The sequence below is a fragment of the Rattus norvegicus genome, chromosome 10 (genome assembly GCF_021556685.1).
Source record: "Rattus norvegicus strain SHRSP/BbbUtx chromosome 10, alternate assembly SHRSP_T2T, whole genome shotgun sequence".
Classification (NCBI taxonomy): Eukaryota; Metazoa; Chordata; class Mammalia; order Rodentia; family Muridae; genus Rattus; species Rattus norvegicus.
In genome coordinates, this window is record NC_141543.1 from 7,991,897 (window position 1) to 8,010,000 (window position 18,104).

General features: G+C 42.0%; 2 protein-coding genes and 1 long non-coding RNA gene across 9 annotated transcripts in view; 1 reads left to right on the forward strand and 2 right to left on the reverse strand.

Annotated features, from left to right (window-relative positions):
- Mpv17l (MPV17 mitochondrial inner membrane protein like) overlaps window positions 1–9,095 on the reverse strand; it is a 36,844-nt gene extending 27,749 nt beyond the window's left edge. The window contains exon 1 of one of the 2 annotated variants that reach the window (XM_087569218.1): window positions 8,969–9,095. In XM_087569218.1, coding sequence (XP_087425344.1) covers window positions 8,969–8,984 — 16 coding nt within the window. In that variant the 5' untranslated portion in view covers window positions 8,985–9,095. The remainder of the gene's footprint in view (window positions 1–8,968) is intronic. The other variant, NM_001402079.1, reaches the window with a different exon arrangement.
- On the reverse strand, window positions 3,796–5,932 carry LOC148002741 (uncharacterized). Its single transcript, XR_015631402.1, has 2 exons — window positions 5,787–5,932; window positions 3,796–4,538 (listed from the first exon to the last, which is right to left on the reverse strand). It is a non-coding gene; the product is annotated as an uncharacterized LOC148002741 (long non-coding RNA).
- Window positions 9,096–9,149: 54 nt separating the features above from the next.
- The window catches only part of Pdxdc1 (pyridoxal-dependent decarboxylase domain containing 1), an 88,169-nt gene continuing 79,214 nt past the window's right edge, over window positions 9,150–18,104 (forward strand). For 3 of the 6 annotated variants that reach the window (XR_015630718.1, XM_087572654.1, XM_087572655.1), the window contains exon 1: window positions 9,150–9,347. Coding sequence is in view for 5 of the 6 variants with exons in the window: in XM_087572654.1 (XP_087428780.1) it covers window positions 9,327–9,347 (21 nt within the window). In the remaining variant the exon portion in view is untranslated. Of the gene's footprint in view, window positions 9,495–18,104 lie in introns of all 6 variants that reach the window. The other 3 variants (XM_087572652.1, XM_087572653.1, NM_001134961.1) reach the window with 2 other exon arrangements.

Genomic DNA, 18,104 nt, shown 5'->3' on the forward strand with positions numbered 1-18,104 from the left:
GTCCATGCATAGTCTGTGGGTTTTGGTTTAGTCCCTGGGAGCTCTGGTTGATTGCCATTGTTGTTCTTCTGGGGTTGCAAGAACCTTCAGTTCTTTCAATCCTTTCTCTAATTCCTCCAATGGGGGTCCTGTTTTCAGTTCAGTGGTTTGCTGCTAGCATATGCTTCTGTATTTGATATACTCTGGCTGTGTCTTTCAGGAGACATCCTGTTCCTGTCAACATGCACTTCTTAGCTTCATCAATCTTATCTAGTCTTGGTAACTGTATATAAATGGGCCACATGTGGGACTGGCTAGGAATGGCCGTTCCTTCAATCTCTGCTCCAAACTTTGCCCTAATATCACCTCCTATGAATATTTTTGTTCCCCCATTTAAGAAGGAGTGAAGCATCTGCACTTTGGTCATCCTTCTTCTTGAGCTTCGTGTAGTCTGTGGAATGTATCTTGGGTTATTTGAGCTTTTGGGCTAATATCCACTAATTGGTGAGTGCATACCTTGTGTGGCTTTCTGTGATTGGATTACCTCACTCAGGATGATATTTTCTAGTTCACTCCATTTGCCTATGAATTTCATGAAGTCATTGTTTTTGATAACTGAGTAGTACTCCATTGTGTAGATGTGCCATATTTTTTATATCCATTCCTCTGTTGAAAGACAACTGGGTGCTTTCCAGCTTCTGGCTATTATAAATAAGACTGATATAAACATAATAGAGCATGATTCTTTGTTGTATGTTGGAGTATCTTGTGGGTATATGCCAAGAAGAGGTGCAGCTGGGTCCTCAGATAGTGCAATGTCTAATTTTCTGAGGAAACTCCAGACTGATTTCCAGAGTGGTTGTACCAGTTTGGAATGGAGGAGTGTTCCCTTTCTCCACATCCTCACCAGCATCTTTTGTCACTTGAGTTTTTGACCTTAGCCATACTGACTGCTGTGAGGTGGAATCTCGGGGTTGTTTTGATTTGCATTTCCCTTATGACTAAGGATGCTTTAGATGCTTCTCAGTCATTCAATATTCCTCAGCTGAGAATTCTTTATTTAGCTCTGTACCTCATATTTTAAATAGGGTTATTTGGCTCTCTGGAGTCTAACTTCTTGAGTTCTTTGTATATTTTGGATATTAGCACTCTATCAGATGTAGGATTGGTAAAGATCTTTTCCCAAACTGTTGGTTGTGATTTTGTCCTAAATGACAGTGTCCTTTGCCTTACAGTTTTATGAGAACCATTTGCCCATTTTTTTCCCTCCACCTTTATTAACTTGGGTATTTCTTATTTACATTTCAATTGTTATTCCCTTTCCTGGTTTCCTGGCAAACATCCCCCTAACCTCTCTCCCTCCCCTTAAATATGGGAGTTCCCCTCCCCATCCTCCACCCATTATCGACCCCCTCCCAACAATCATGCTCACTGGGGGTTCAGTCTTGGCAGGAACAAGGCTTCCCCTTCCTCTGGTACTCTTACAAGGCTATTCATTACTACCTATACAGTTGGAGCCCAGGGTCGGTCCATGTATAGTCTTTGGGTAGTGGCTTAGTCCCTGGAAGCTCTGGTTGTTTGGCATTGTTGTTCATATAGGGTCTCAAGCCCGTTCAAGCTCTTCCAGTCCTTTTTCTGATTCCTTCAACCGGAGTCCCGTTCTCATTTTAGTGGTTTGCTGCTGGTATTCGCCTCTGTATTTGCTGTATTCTGGCTGTATCTCTCAGGAGAGCTCTACATCTGGTTCCTGTCAGCCTGCACTTCTTTGCTTCATCCATCTTGTCTAATTGGGTGGCTGTATATGTATGGGCCACATGTGGGTCAGGCTCTGAATGGGCGTTCCTTCGGCTGTCTCGCGCCCAATGTCCCGCCAGCAAGAACGACGCGCGGCAACAGAATTCTTCTGCGAGCAAGCCTTTACTGTGTTACAGCTCTTCTTAGTGTTACAGCTCTTCTCAGTGTTACAGCTTTTCTTAGTGTTACAGCTCTCTTGAACAGGGACCCCGAGCAGCAAAGTCGCTCGCCTTATATACACAACAGTATGCTAATTATCTCTCAGGGATTGGTGGGGCATGGATCACCCCACTATCACCCCACTACTTGTCCTCCAGGGATTGGCGGAGAATGAATCACCCCATTAGCATGGTACCGCCCCTCATTAGCATATTAACGGTCAACTAACACCTGGTGCATAAACCGCACATGTGCAATACCGCTGTTCACCACTAGAGGGAGCCCTAGCAAGGAGACAAGCCTGCACATGCGCAGTAAGTCGTTTATATCCAGACAAGGCTGGATGTTGGCGCCATCTTTGTTTCGCCGCGCCGCTCTCTACATTCGGCCTCTGCTCTAAACTTTGCCTCCCTATCCCCTCCCAAGGGTATTCTTGTTCCCCTTTTAAAGAAGGAGTGACGCATTCGTATTTTGGTCATCCTTCTTGAGTTTCACGTATTCTGTGCATCTAGGGTAATTTGAGCATTTGGGCTAACATCCACTTATAAATGAGTGCATACCATGTGTGTTTTTCTGTGATTGGGTTACCTCAGTCAGGATGATATTTTCCAGTTCCATCCGTTTGCCTATGAATTTCATAAAGTCATTGTTTTTCATAGCTGAGTAGTATTCCATTGTGTACATGTACCACATTTTCTGTATCCATTCTTCTGTTGAGGGGCATCTGGGTTTTTTCCAGCTTCTGGCTATTATAAATAAGGCTGCTATGAACATAGTGGAGCATGTGTCTTTGTTATATGTTAGGGCATCTTTTGGGTATATGCCCAAGAGAGGTATAGCTGGGTCCTCAGGTAGTTCAATGTCTAATTTTCTGAGGAACCTCCAGACTGATTTCCAGAATGGTTGTACCAGTCTGCAATCCCACCAAAAATGGAGGAGTGTTCATCTTTCTCCACATCCTCGCCAGCATCTGGTGTCACCTAAGTTTTTGATCTTAGCCATTCTGACTCTTGTGAGGTGGAATCTCAGGATTGTTTTGATATGCATTTCCCTTATGACTAAAGATGTTGAACACATCTTTAGGTGCTTCTCAGCCATTCGGCATTCCTCAGCTGTGAACCCCATTTTTTTAATAGGGTTATTTGTCTCCCTGTAGTCTAACTTCATGAGTTCTTTGTATATTTTGGATATGAGCCCTCTATCATTGTAGGATTGGTAAAGATCTTTTCCCAATCTGTTGGTTGCCATTTTGTCTTAACAACAGTGTCCTTTGCCTTACAGAAGCTTTGTAGTTTTATGAGATCCCATTTGTTGATTCTTGATCTTAGAGCATAAGCCATTGGTGTTTTGTTCAGGAAGTTTTCTCCAGTGCCCATGTGTTCGAGATGTTTTTCTTCTATTAGCTTGAGTGTATCTGGTTTGATATGGAGCTAAAGATATTTTTAGCCATTTTTATTTCTTCTTTTGAAAATTCTCTCTTCAGATACATAACCCTTTTTGTTGTTTGTTTCTTTGTTGTTTTTCAAGATAGTGTTTCTCTTTGTGTAATCCTGACTGCCCTGAAACACGTTCTGTAGATCAGTCTGACCTCTGATTCACAGACAAGTGCTGGGATCACAGGCATGTGCCACTACACCCAGCTATAGTCTATTTTTTAATTGAGCCATTTCTTCTTCTTCTTTTTTTTATTCTTTGGTTTCTTAGTTCTTTGTATATTCTGGATATTAATTCTCTATTGTATGTAGTGCTGGCAAAGAGTTTCTCTCATTCTGTGGACTTCCTCTTCATTGCACAGAATGCTTCCTTTATGTATTAGGGATTCTTTAAGGGAAGAGAACTGATAGAATGAACACACACACCAACCCACACACACACATACAATTTAATAGACTGGATTCCTGTTGTCTGAGTAGTCCAGCAATGGCTATCCTGACAGAAAAGTCAAGGATCTGGTAGCAGTTCAGTCTATGACACTGGACATCTCAGTGATCCCAATCTGCTGAAGAATGATATGGTCCAAATGGTTGAGCAGCCTGAACCTTTTGGAGAGCCTTCTCCTGTTCCTGACACCACACAAAGCTAGCATTTTTCCAAGTCACTTGGTATATGGTCAGCATAACACACTCAAATGAGGTATATGTTGTCTCCATAATCCAAATAAGCCCCTTGAATTTTGTTTGTTTTCCTATCCTCTGATGCACATATGCCTTTCCAACAAGTTGAAAGTGGTTGCTACCTCCTGCTTACTTAGTCAGATCGGCATGATGTCATCCAAGGAGTGGGCCAGTATGATCTTTTTTGGAAGAGATGGATGATCAAGATACCTTTGAACTAAATTATGACACAGGGCTTGAGGGTTAATAAACTCTTGAGGTAAAACTCTAAAAGTATATTGCTGGATTTGCCAGCTGTAGGCAAATTGCTTCATCTTCCTTGTGAAAAGGTACCCAGAGAAAGCATTTGCTAGATCAATAGCTCCATATCATACAGCAGGAGATGTACTAATCTGCTCAAGTAAGGACATCACATCTGACAAAGCAGCATCAATCAGTCACTAACCAAGCCAGCTCAGTCAATCAACAGGGTCTCAAGTGAAGGAATGAGGACTGAAAAAGAAGAAAAGCAATTAAACAAAATTATAACACGACTCTATCCCGTACTGAGGCTGAAGCAGCTTTATTTCTCTCTAGCCTGCTTTCATACATTCTAGGTATATCCAAAAAACATGGCCAGTTCTTAAAGACAAAGTAATCAAGTGAAGTAGTAAACAAGATCACATAAGATAGTGATTAAGTAAAGTAATAAGCAAAAGGATCTCCAAAGGTAATAATTAAGCAAAATAGTAAGCCAAGCCCCATGGTCACTGTTATTATCTAAGCCTGCTTCCTTGTCCAAGCCCAGTGACAAATGCCAAATTCCTAGAAGTGACACCAAAAGCTCTCAAAAAGTCACTGCTTGTTAACATTTTTTTAAAATTGTATTTTAAATGTTATACAATTTCCCAGTTTTTCCTACAGAAACCCACTATCCCATCACTCCCTGCTTCTAGGAGAGTCCTCCCTCACCCACTCACCCACTGCCTCCCACCTCCCCGCCTTGATATTCCCTTACACTGGGACATCAAACCTTCACAGGACCAAGGGCCTCTCCTCCCATTGATGCCTGAGAAGGTCATCCTCTGCTATATATTTGGATGAAGCCATAGGTCCATCCCTGTGTTCTCTTGAGATGGTGATTTAGTCCCTGGGAGCTCAGGGGATTCTGGTTGGTTGATATTGTGTTGTTCTTATGGGGTTGCAAACCCATTCAGCTACTTCAGTCCTTTCTCTAACTCCTCCATTGGGGACCCTATTCTCAGTTCAATGGTTGGCTATGAACATCTGCCTCTATATTTGTCATGTTCTGGCAGAGCCTCTTAGCAGACACCTATATCAGGCTCCTGACAGCATGCACTTCTTGGCATCAGCAATATTGTCTGGGTTTGGTGACTGTATATGGGATGCATCCCCATGTGGGACAGTCTCAGCTCTATACCTTGTCTCCGTATTTCCTCCTGTGAGTATTTTTGTTCCCCCTTCTAAGAAGGTCTAAAGCATCCACACTTTGGTCTTCCTTCTTCTTGAGCTTCATGTGGTTTGTGAACTGTATCTTGGGCATCCCAAGCTTTGGGGATAATATCTGTAAGTGCATACCATGTTTTTTGTTTTTTTTTTCATTGTGATTGGGTTACCTCACTTTCAACTGACTATCTGTAGACAAGCCTGCACTATGTTTTGGTTTTTTTTCTTTTTTAGATGTATTTTTATGTGTGTGAGTGCTTTGCCTGCATATATATTTGTGTAGCACATGCTTACCTGGTGTCTAAGAGGCCAGAAGAGGGTGTTGGATCCCAAGTAACTGGCGTTATAAATAATTGTGAGTTGCCATGTGGGTGCTGAAAATTCAACACAGGTCCTCTGACAGAACAAGTGCTCTTAACTGCTGAGCCATCTTTCTAACCCTGTAAAGCATTTTTAAAAATTATTGATTGAGGACCTACTCCATTATGAGCAATGTCAGTCATGAGCAGGTGGTCGTGGATGGTATAAAAAAGTAGGTTGAGCAAGCCATGGTGAACAAGAGCATACAGATTCCTGTCTGGCCTATAAAATGTAGGATTAAATAAATATTTTCCTCCTCAAATTGCATTTGATGATGGTCTTTGTTATAGCAACAGAAAGCAAATTAGAATGGTAGCTCTATAATATAACCTGATATAACTTAGTAAAACTCCAACTCTGTTCCAGGGCCTTCTATACTGCATATGAGCTTTATGATGTTTTTCTTTCCACTTCTGTCATTTTTATTGGTATTACATTGACTCTGTAAATTGCTTTTGGAAAGATGGTAATTTTTACAATATTAATCCATGAGCCTAAGAGACCTTTCCATCTTCTAGTATCTTCCTTAATTTCTTCAAAAATATAAAATTTTCATCTTTGAAAGATGTTGAAAAAGTCATAGGAAATCATTATTTTTTAAAAAATTTATTTATTTATTATATAAAAGTACACTGTAACTGTCTTCAGACACACCAGAAGAGGGCATCAGATCTCATTACAGAGCCACCATGCAGTTGGTTGCTGGGATTTTGAACTCAGGACCTTTGGAACAGCAGTCAGTGCTCTTAACCACTGAACCATCTCTCCAGCCTAGAAATCATACTATTTTTAAAGCTTACTTTAAAATGTGTGTATAATCACACACATATTTCCAGAAAGAGTGTCTGCACATGAGGTGATAATGCCATAAATTGTTTAAAGAAATCCCAGTGTCAAGAAGGGAAAGGGAAACATTTTGAGTTGTTGGTCAAGGGTATCTAAGAGACCTCCGAAACACTACAGGGTTTGTCACTGCTCTCGATCACCTTCAAGTTCTTTGCTTCCTTCTGGTTTACTCTTCAAGAAAAATCTCTTTTTAACATTTTATGTATTATTTTTATGCGTATGGGTGTTTTGCCTGCATGCACAGTGGAGGCCAGAAGGCGGCACTGGATTCCATTAGGACTTAAGATTATGAAAGTTGTGAGCTGCCATGTGGGTGTTAGGAGTTGAACCCTGCTCTTAACTGCTAAGCCACTTCTCCAACCCTCAAGAAAATTCTTAATTCAGTGTGATAGCTCACACCTATAACCCCAGCACTTGGGAAATGAGGATTGCTTCTAGTTCAAGGCAGTTTGGTCTACAAATGAATAGCAGGACAGCCAGGGATACATACTGAGACCCTATCTCAATAATACTAGTGATGTAAACATTTCACCATATACAAGCTATATGTCTGTAGAGGTTGAGTGTATTTGGGGGGTAGAGGTAGGATGTTGGTTGTTTCTCTGTGTAGACCAGACTAGCCTCGAACTCACAGAGCTCCACCTGCCTCTGCCTCCTAAATGCTAGGATTAAAGGCTGTGCCACCAGGCTCGGTTTGAATCTATTTTTTAACTACTTAGAGGTAACGTTACATTTATGAGCTTCTTTAAAAAAATCTATTACATTTTTACTTTGTGTGCTCTTGTGTGTGTGTGCATGTGTGCCACTGTCCATGTGCAGAGGCCAGAGGACAAAGCCAGAGTTGGTACTCTTTCCACTGTGAGTCTCGGGGATCAAACTCAAGGCCAGGCTTAGTGGTAGAGGTCTTTATCTCTTAAGCCATCTCTACAGCCTGTGCATTGTTGTTTGCTTGTTTTTATTTTGCTATTTGTTTAAAAAAGATATTTGTGAGTGTAGGAGTTGGTTCTCCCTATCCATCAGACTTAGTGGCAACCACCATTACCATCAAGCACCTTAACTCTGTTTTGTTTGAAGTCACCAAACCAAAATGGTTTGGAATACAGCATGTATTCTAGACTAGCCTCCAACTCATGAGGTAGGGGAGGGGGCATTTCTTGTACCTCTGCCTAAAACAAAAAAACAAAAACAAAAACAAAAAGTCTTCAATAATATTGAAGTGTTCAGAGTTGTAATGTAACTATCCATATTGATTGACAGTTATCTGAATACATAAGTGATAGAAACAAATATAAGAAAATGGCAACTAACCTAGCTAATGGGCACATGATTGTTCACTGCAATTCTTTTGTCCTTTCTAAAGGTTTGGAAAATTTCATAACACGTTGTTTTGTTCAAGCAGGAACACATTCAATTTTTCAGTCTTTGAGGGGCACCATTTCATCATTCCCCCCCCCCATTCACTAGAGAATCATTGATTTTCCTACTCTAAAGTAGCACACATGATTTCTTTGCTATTATTAACATAAGCAGGCCATTTATCCAAATGCAAAGTAGAGACCTCTCGCAGATAATTATTTCACTGACAACCCGACCCAAGCTTGGGGGACGATGCTGCGTAAGAAACAGGAGAGGGCAGGAATAGCTTTGTAGTTTTTAGCATCATCAGTCTTCTGTCCAGGAAGTTTCACTGACCGCAATGGTGGTAGATCCCATTTCAGCTACCCATCAGTAGATGAGCGAAGATAGGAAACAAATCCTGCAGGCTCTCACTAAAAAACCCACCACCCCCACCTAGCGGGAATAAAGCGGAGATAAGGCGGTGTACTGTCGGGCTGCAAGGAACTAAACCTAACACGGATAATAATGATTCCATATCAAAAGACTGTGATATAAAATAGAAAGGCAACAGACCTATTATTATCATTATTACCCATCCCCCGACAAGCCATCATTGTGACATGAGGGACGACGCCAGACCAGAGGCCTCAAATTCATCTGGACTTTTGAGGGAAGAGCTGACAGAAAAACATTCAGCTCTGACCAGCATCCCTTCCAAAGAGCAGCCACTTAAGAACCCAGCCTATCTCCCAATCCAACAACAACAACATAAAAATCCTAGAGCGCGAGGCAGCCACCATCCCGCGCATGCGCAAGTGGGCGCTGGCCTCAGGCTGCTGAGGTAAATTAACTACTCCGTTTCTGACAGGTGTTGACGGCCAAGGATTTGAAAGCCTGGCTCCAGACGTGCAGCTGAGTCGATACTATTTTACCTGGTGGATATCTCATTGTGATGGTCACCACAGGCTTATAGCAAAGTTGAGTTTGGACCGCTTTTTAGACTGGGTTTCCCCCGCGTGGTAGAGTTAGGACCGGCCAGCGTGACGTCCGAGTACGGAAGCCTGGAAGAGGCCCCGCCCCAGGAGACCCCGCCCACCCGACAGGTCTCGCCCCGCCTTCAGCAAGCCGCAGGATCCCTGCTGGCCGCGCTGCGGGGCAGCTCCTCCTCCTCTCCGCCCGGCCGGCTGCGGGCGCCGGGGACGTCAGCGCTGCCAGCGTGGAAGTCGCTGTGGGCCGCGGGAGGCGGAAGTAGTTCCCGGCACCGCGGGACCAACACCAAACGCCTCAGCTATGGACGCGTCCCTGGAGAAGGTCGGTACGGAGGGATCGGACGGCGCTGTGGTCCCAGGTCTCCGCTACCGGGGTGACTGGTTTCCCCGTGGGACTAAGGAATCTCGCTGGTGGAGGGCGTCCTGCCTGGGCCGGGCCACGTCACGGGTCCCGGTGGCTGAGGGGGAGGTGGGTCCGGTGCTGTCGGAACCGGCCTTGGCTTCCCGAGGGTCGGCGTGGAGCCGGGCCTGAACCCGCGCTGGTCCTGTAGGGTGACAGGAGCTATAGGTGTGGACCCCAGAAGCGCACGGGGAAAAGTCCGAGTTGTCGCGGAGGCCACTGCAAAGCCCCAGATGTCACAGTTGCTTTCCAAGTTAGACAAATTGTGAACTTTGGTGGGCATAGGAATCACCTGTGGACTTGGTTTTGCAGCCTCGGAACTGAAACTGGGATGGGCGGGAGCTCAGTTTGTTGAGTTTAACAAGTTTTCCCACGTGATTCCGGTGCTGTAGCTTGCAAACCCAGGCTAGAAGCCCTAGGATCCAGAACTGGTGAGTTTATTTGGAGGAGGAGGTGGTCCCCGCTGGTCTCACAACGTTTTGGATTCCTCTTTCTCAGAATCACCAGAGGCCTTTAGGTCAACTCCAACTCCATAGTAACCAGTGTCTACCCCTGTTCAACCCTTAGGGCAACAGCAACTTGATGGACCTGGCTGCCTACTCGGGCATGTTAAAATAGACTAATTGTTCCCACCCAAGGGCTGGCAATTGAGAACAAACAGGTCCTTGGGTTTCTTCATGGACCGTGCTTTCAGTGCCAGTCTTTTCTCTTTGTCCCTTCTTGAAATTCTGCTTATCCAGTCTGATGTAAAATCCTAGTTTTCCCCACAACTGAAATCAATCCTTGCTTTCATCCTTCCCACCAACCTTGCCCCCTTCTTCAATCTCTTCTTGTTCCACCCGCCTCCCTGGGTTTTGTAACCCTGGCTAGTCTGTATCTATATAGAGTAGGGTGACCCAAACTTAAAGTGATCCTTCTGCCTTTGCCTCCCAAACTGCTGGTTTTAGGGGACTGCACCATCATGCCTGGCTTGGAATAACTTTTCTCAGAGAAGCAGCTGCTGTAGTAATTTGTTCACTTGTCACTGGAGAGTCGAAAGCAGTAATTGTAGAAATTAAGCCAGATGTCTTCATGTGCACACAGTGGCATCTCTTGCTCCTCAGCTATTTAGTATAAATTGGGTGGAAAGCAATCAGAGAAAAAGATGGTTTTTTTCTTTTTTCTTTTTCTTGATTCTTCTGACTGACTAGCATAGTGTCTACTCTTTGGTACCATGAGCTTTACTTGGATTGGCAATTCTCAACTCTGGGTTAGGTTTGTTCCCCAGGGACATTTAGCAATTTCTGGGGATGTTTTAACCTAGAGTACTAGGAATTCAAGGGCGGTACTGCTGGGAACCCAAGCATACTGTTGAATATTCTCTGTTGCACAGGACCATTCTACACATGAGGGAACTATCAGCAATTAAGAAGTTGAGAAAACTGGTTGAGATTATGTGTGTAACTCCAGTAGTTGAATATGATGCTGAAAATATCCTGTTTCACATTTCTTAATAAGGCTTTAAGTCATTCCATTAGAAACCTGAAAGAACGAGATGACCTTTCCTTTGAGAATATCTGAAAACTGAAAGTGGGTAGGAACTCTACTGTAGATGGCATTCTTTCTGTATATTAAGTGATGATAAAATATTTTAAACCCTCCAAAGAAAATCTGAGGAGGTACTGAAACTCTAGCATGCTTAAGGATGGAACTTTAATTGCATTGAACTTTGAGGAGTTCAGAATATGTGGGCTGAAAGTTGCTGCCTTAGGCCAATGTGAAAATTATAAATGTAGCTTTTGTTTTAAAAGCTAGGGCTCAGACAGGTGGTGGCCCACAAATTTAATCCCAGGATTTGGGAAGGCAGAGGCAGGCAAACTTTTGAGTTCAAGGTCAATTTTGTCTACAGAGGGAGGGACAGTCAGGGCTACACAGAGAAACACTGCTTTAAAAAAAAAAGTTAGGGCTCTTATTTTTATATTCCATGAAGTAATTAGAAAACTTTAAATATAGTGAGTAATTTCAGTTAATGCTAACTGGACAGAAAAGGCTTTGATGTATTATGAATTCAAATGACTTTGTGTTCTGAGAAATAGTTTGAAGTGAAACATTAAATTATGTCTATTGTTCCAGTTTCTTTGAGGATTAGGCTAATTTGGGATAGATTCTATGTTTCTAGTATAAAATCGAGAGTTTTTTGAGTAGCTCTAAATGATTCCGCTTTATCTGACCCTGCATACTTTATAAAACCACAGAAACCACAGTATTATTTGATATTTATCCTCTGAAACTTCAATATCTCTTCCTCTAGGACAGCAGTTCTCAACCAGTTGGTTGTTACCCTACAGGAGTCATATATCAGATATCGTACATATCAGATATTTACATTATTATTTATCACAGTAGCAAAATTTTAGTTATGAAGTAGCAATGAAGTAGTTTTGTGGTTGGGGGGTCACCACACCATGAGGAAGTGTATTAAAGGATAGCAGCATTAGGAGGGTGGGGTCTGCTGCTCCTGGATGTGATGTGATATCACTCCATACATTCCCTTGATCAAACCATAACTCTACCCCGCTTTTTCTTGAGGTAATATGCAAACTTGTAAATAAGAAGGACAATCACTTTTCTTGCCTTACTTTGGTTTTCTTTCACAGTAGTATCTCCATATCAGATAGGCCAAGGGAAAGGACAGGAAACTAGAAAGAGAGGGACTAGGAAGAACCGAGGTCACCTTTTCTCTGAGAATAGCTCTTTGTAAGTAAATCTGCTTCCCTTCCTCCCCCAAAAAGTGGGTAAGGTGGCTGAATTTAATGGTTAAGAACACTTGTTGCTTGCTCTTCCAAAGGACCTAAGTTCAATTCCCAACACTTTGTGGCTCACAACTGTTTACATCCGGCTCCATGGGATCCAGCATCCTCTTCTGACCTCCCCAGGCCCAAGCATGGATGTGGTACACATAAACATGCAGGCAGAACACCCATAACATATAAAGTAAATCCGAAAGAAAGTTTTAAGTGGCTAGGTATCCTTTAGCATCTTATGTTCAGCATGTTAGAAACAGGGTTCTGGACTGGAGAGATGACTTGGTGATTAGGAGTCTCTACTGCTCCTTCAGAGGATCCAAGGTGGCTTCTAATCACCTGTAACTCCAGCTTCAGGGGCTCTGACATCTTCTGGTTTCAGAAAGTAGTTGCATAAGCATGGCATACATACACATGTACATGTACATATAAATTAAAAAAGAAAAAACAAAAGATCTCGGATAATAGTTTTAATATTATGTTAATATTCAAGTTACTTCTAGCACAGGATGTACTTATTGGGGCCACGAGGGACCATATCAGTTATTCACTGCATGCACTTTTCAGTAATGTCTTGCTGCTTTAAACCTTTTCATGTTGAATGAAAAATGTCATTCTTCTCAGGTGTTTTATTTAAGCAAGGTGTGCTGCAGTTTGTTCTGTTTGCTTTAGCTCCACCCTTGAACAAACTCCAGACAGTTTCTCAAGCTTCTCAACTGCTGACATTTGTTTCCACTGATTCTTCTATGTGGGAGGTTCATTGCAATGCACCAAGTTTAACCGAAACCCTGGCCTCTGTCCACTAGCAGTACATCCCAGCTGTGACAATTAAAAATGGCTCCAGATGGGGTGGGAGGAATTGCCTCTGCTTGGAAATCATTAACTGACAACCCAGAGCTGCTGTTCAGTTAGGGAGCCACTAGTTACATTTACCAACTTAAATCAAGATATACTGAAATTAAGCAGAATAGACAATTCATTCCCTTGGCATTCTAGCCATATTACTAACCACATTCTTAGTGCTCAACAGCCCAGTGTGTATGCTACCATACAGAGCTAGACCATTTCAGTCACCAATGCAAGAGTGCTGTCTGGTTTAATTAGAGCCACTTAATCTCTGAAAGAGGCAACTTCAATTCTGTTTTTCACCTAAGCCCACCCACTGTTGTTGGATTTTTTTGTTTGTTTGTTTGCATTGTTTTGTTTGTTTTTGAGAAGGGATATCACTGTGTAGCCAAGGATTGCCCTGAATTCACTGTCTGTCCGCACCACCTTGTGCTAGGATTACAGGTATGCGTCATCACACCTAACTTTGTATAGTACTGGGGACTTGTGAGTACTAGGGAAGCACTCTGTGCCCCCATTTTTTCTTATTGTCCTTACCCTACACTAAACATGTCTCTTTTGAGTCTGATTTTGAAAAAAAAAGTTATTATCTTACTGTTAGACATATATAAAGAGGAACAAATGCAGCACGATTAGAACATCCCTGATCCTTGTAAAGGATCGCCCAAAGTTCTATGTTTTCCTTTAAAAAGCATGATACAGGGGCTATAAAGAAGACTTAGTGGCTGAGTGCTTACTGCCCATGCCGAAGGCCTAGTTTTGGCTCCCGGCATTCATGTAATGTGGCTCACAACTGCCTGTAACTCCAGTTCCATGGGTATGTGACTGAAACCCTCTGGCTTCCCAAGGTACTTAATGCTTTATAATCCCCATAAATTCATGAAGCCTCACACACATACATATAAATAAAAATAATAAATCTTTTAATCACAAGAAAATAATCTGAATAATTCGTTTCTGTTTGTACTGAGGCAGAGTCCACTCTTTGATTTATTGTAGAGGGACTTCTGTGTAAGCGTGATGGCTGACAGTTTTGCTCTCATTGAAAGGGAGGAGTTTGCATGCAGGTACACGGTAGGTACAGCAGTAAATGATTACCCATTGGATGGAACTTGCTGTGTTGGAGTTCTAAAAATGTATGACTTTGTCTGGGCATGGGCATTCCAGCGCTCAGATGGCAGAGGCAGTTGGATCTCCATGAGCTCAAGGTTAGCCTGGTCTACTTAGTGAGTTCCAGGATGGCCAGGTCTACGTAGAACCTGTCTCAACAAAGAAGCACTTGTATGACCTTGGTGATTCTGATTTATTTTGGATTTCTGAGGTGTTAGTGACAGGGCTTTTGGTGTTCTCCTTACCACCCCGCCCCAGCCCAGGCTTGATGTTCTAGTTAGGATTATGAATTATAGCCTACATTGAATGTTTTTACTTAAAGTAGAAATCTATTTTGATTTGTACATTCTTACTAGTTATGCTATAATGAATGACAACATTTTTGCTTTGTTTTGTTTGTTTTACTTTTGAGATCTTGCAGTGTAGTCCAAGAGGGCTTCAGACTCAGATTTTCCTAACTTTCCCTGTACTGAGATTACAGGAATATACATCACAGTGAACTAATAGGTGTACATTTTAAAATAGGTCATTGTTTAAGAAGAAGTAAAACATAGTATAGAAATGAAAAAGAAATGAAGAAGATGGCCAGTCAAGAGTTTTAAAGAAGAGGGTTTTTTTTTTCCCAATTTCTCTCATTTTTTTATTGTATATTTATTTATTTACATTTCAAATGTTAGTCCCTTTCCCTGTTTCCTGTCCATAAGACCCCTATCCTCTCCCCCTCCCCTTCTTATATAAGGGTGTTCCCCTCCCCACCCCACCCCCACTTAAGGAAGAGGGTGTTTAAGATGTGTGTTTTAAAAATTGTTTTTGTTTGGGCTTTAACGTATATCATAGCGTGTGTGAGATGTGTGACAGAGTAAGTGCAGGTGCGCCACAACACAAGTGTGAAGGCCAGTGGTTAACTCTCTGAAGTTGGTTGTCTCCCTCCACTGTAACTTCCAGGAATAGAACTGAGATTAGGCTCCTACAACATGTACCACCGAATCTGGTTTACAAAGAGATGTGTTATTAAAATGTTTAGTTCACAATTACGGTTTTCTGGAGTTTGCTTTAATTGTAAATATAATAGAGATTTTTAATTTATACTTTTGCCTTTAATTTATACTTTCTCAGAATTAATCTTATTATTTACCTTTAATAAAGTGTGTGTGTGTGTGTGTGTGTGTGTGTGTGTGTGTGTGTGTGTGTTTACCTCATGTGTACAACAGGTACTAGAAGAAGGCATCAGACTCCTGGAGCTAGAATTATAGGCAATTGAATCGTTCTATGTGGGTGCAAGATCAATCAAGTGCAAGTACTCTTAAACACCAGCCCCTTTTTTCTTTTTAAATGATGATATTTGAAGTTGTTTTTTTTTTTGTTTTGTTTTGTTTTTTAATTATGTTGGGGGATAGCAGGGGACTTGTGCCATGACATGCTAATAGAGGTCAGAGGAAAACTTGAGAGAATTGGTTTTCTCTTCTACCATGGTGGGCAAAAGTAAATAGAACTCAGGTTGTCAAGTAGGTCTTGTTGGCAAGCATCTTGATCTGTTGAGAAATTTTAGTGTGGTTTTTCATTTGTTTGTTTGTTGTTGTTTGGGGTTTTGTTCAGTTGTTTTTTTTTTTGTTTGTTTGGGGTTTTGTTTTGCTTTGTTTGGGTTTCTTTGAGGTAGAATTTCAAGTAGCCTAGACTGGCCTTGAACTCTTGCAGCTCTTAACTGGCAGGATTTTTGGTGTGTGCTATATCTGGTACTCATTTTGTTATTTCCGAGATAACATGCCAGTGTTCATTCTTCATGATTGCAGTACAGTTTTGGAAATAGTAATAATGCCAAATACAATAAATCCCTTCGTTATTCGTTATTGATGTTGGGACCTTTCATACCAGGTAAGTGCTCTACTACTGAACAGTATCTTCAAGATAGTAGATACCTTTAATCTTTCTGATTTGATTGCCTATAGACAAGTCCTGGCAACACTTTAAAGAAGCTTATCTTAGAGAGGTATTATACTTGGGACAGTATGTTGCTCTTTAAGGATTTTTTTTTTCTTGTGGTATTAGGCATTGGACCCAATTGGATAAATAATCTCACTGGGTTACATCCACAACCTAGGAATTGTATTTTGTTGTTGTTGTCGTCGTCACTGTTCCAGAATAAGTGTGTTATTCTAGATAAACAGAAACTTAGAAATAATCTTGCCTGCTCTGTATATTTATTTATTTGGAAGGAAGTATTCATTAATGTCTAAGTGATAGATTTTAGAATCTGATTTCTAGGAGTGGGGAGAAAATTTTAATTTAGACTTACATTTCTTGGTTTCTGTGCATCTCTGATGGTTATTTGGATGCTGTGTTAGTTACTCTTCTGTTGCTGTGATAAAACACCATGACTAAGACAACTTGGCTTATTTGGGGCTTACAGTTCCCAAGGGTTAGGACCCATAATGTCAGGGACAGAGGCAGCAGATACAGCAGCTGGAACTGGAAGTCTACATCTTAGACCACAAGAAACAGAGAGTCAAGTGGGGTTGGCAGGAGACTTTAATACTTCCTACTGTGTTCCCCAATAGTGCTATCAACTGGGGACCAGATATTCAAATGCCCTAGATTATTGGGGCATCTCACTCAAAGTACAATAGTGCCTTTCTTGTCTCTTCATGTACTATTGTTGGTGACCGATGCTCGGTATCTTATGTTATTAATATTGTTTTTATCTTTACAGATGAGTATCTCTGCTGCACGCTTTTGCCTTTTTACATTCTTCTCTGCTTGCTTATAAATTTATAGGTTAAATACACCTACTTACACCTTGTCAGCAACTATATCAGATTTTAAAGCCAAGGCCCTTTGAACTTGGAGATTATGATGTATTATGAATAAATAATTATAGTATGTCTTCATGTCCTCACAGACACGAGGGTTGTTGTTGTTTTAAGTTTCTAGTGGTGGTTGTGCATAGCATGCTTTTGGAAGTCAGAGGATAGGTTATGGGAGTTGATCCTCTCTATCCACAGTGTGGATTCTGAGGCTCAAACTTGTGTCAGTAAGCATGGCAGCAAGTACTTTACCCATTCAGCAATTTCAATAATTGGGTTTGTTATTTTGAGACAAGGTTTCATAAGGTCTAGCAGAGATTGGCCTTGAACTCTTCCGGCTCCTTTTACATCAGCTTTCTAAGTCCCTAGATCACAAACGTACACTACCACAGCTCCTGGGTTTTGTTTTGTCTTACTTTTTAAAAGTAAGCATCCACAGAGGCTGAAGAGATGGTTCAGCAGTTAATAACACTTTGGACTCCATTTCCAGTACCTCCATGGCCACTCACAGGTGACTGTAACTCCATTTCCAGGGGTTCCAACATCTCCTGACCTCCAAAGGTACCTGCTCTCACAAGGTGCATACACTTTGTGACTCCTTTCCTTTCCTTCCCTTCCCCTTCCCCTTCCCCTTCCTTTCCCCTTCCTCTTCCCCTTCCCCTTCCTTCCCCTTCCTCTTTCCCTTCTCCTTCCCTTCCCCTTCCTTCCCCTTCCTCTTCCCCTTCTCCTTCCCCTTCCTTCCCCTTCCCCTTCTCCTTCCCTTCCCCTTCTCCTTCCCTTCCCCCTTCCTTCCTTCTCTCCTTCCTTCCTTCCTTCTCTCCTTCCTTCCTGCCTTCCTTCCTTCCTTCCTTCTCTCCTTCCTTCCTTCCTTCCTTCCTTCCTTCCTTCCTTCCTTCCTTTCTTCCTTTTTTCTCTTCTTTTTTGAGACAGTTTCTCTTTGTAGCCTTGGCTGTCCTAGAACTAGTTCTGTAGTTTCAAACTCAAAGAGATTCACCTGCTTCTTCCTTCCAAGTGCTAGGATTGCAGGCTTGTGCCATCACCACCCAGCTCGTTCTGATATTTTCATACATATTTATCATTTTTCTTTGTTCTAACTTTTTCCCCTTACCCAGTTGTTCTCCCCTGTGTTCCCTACCCCT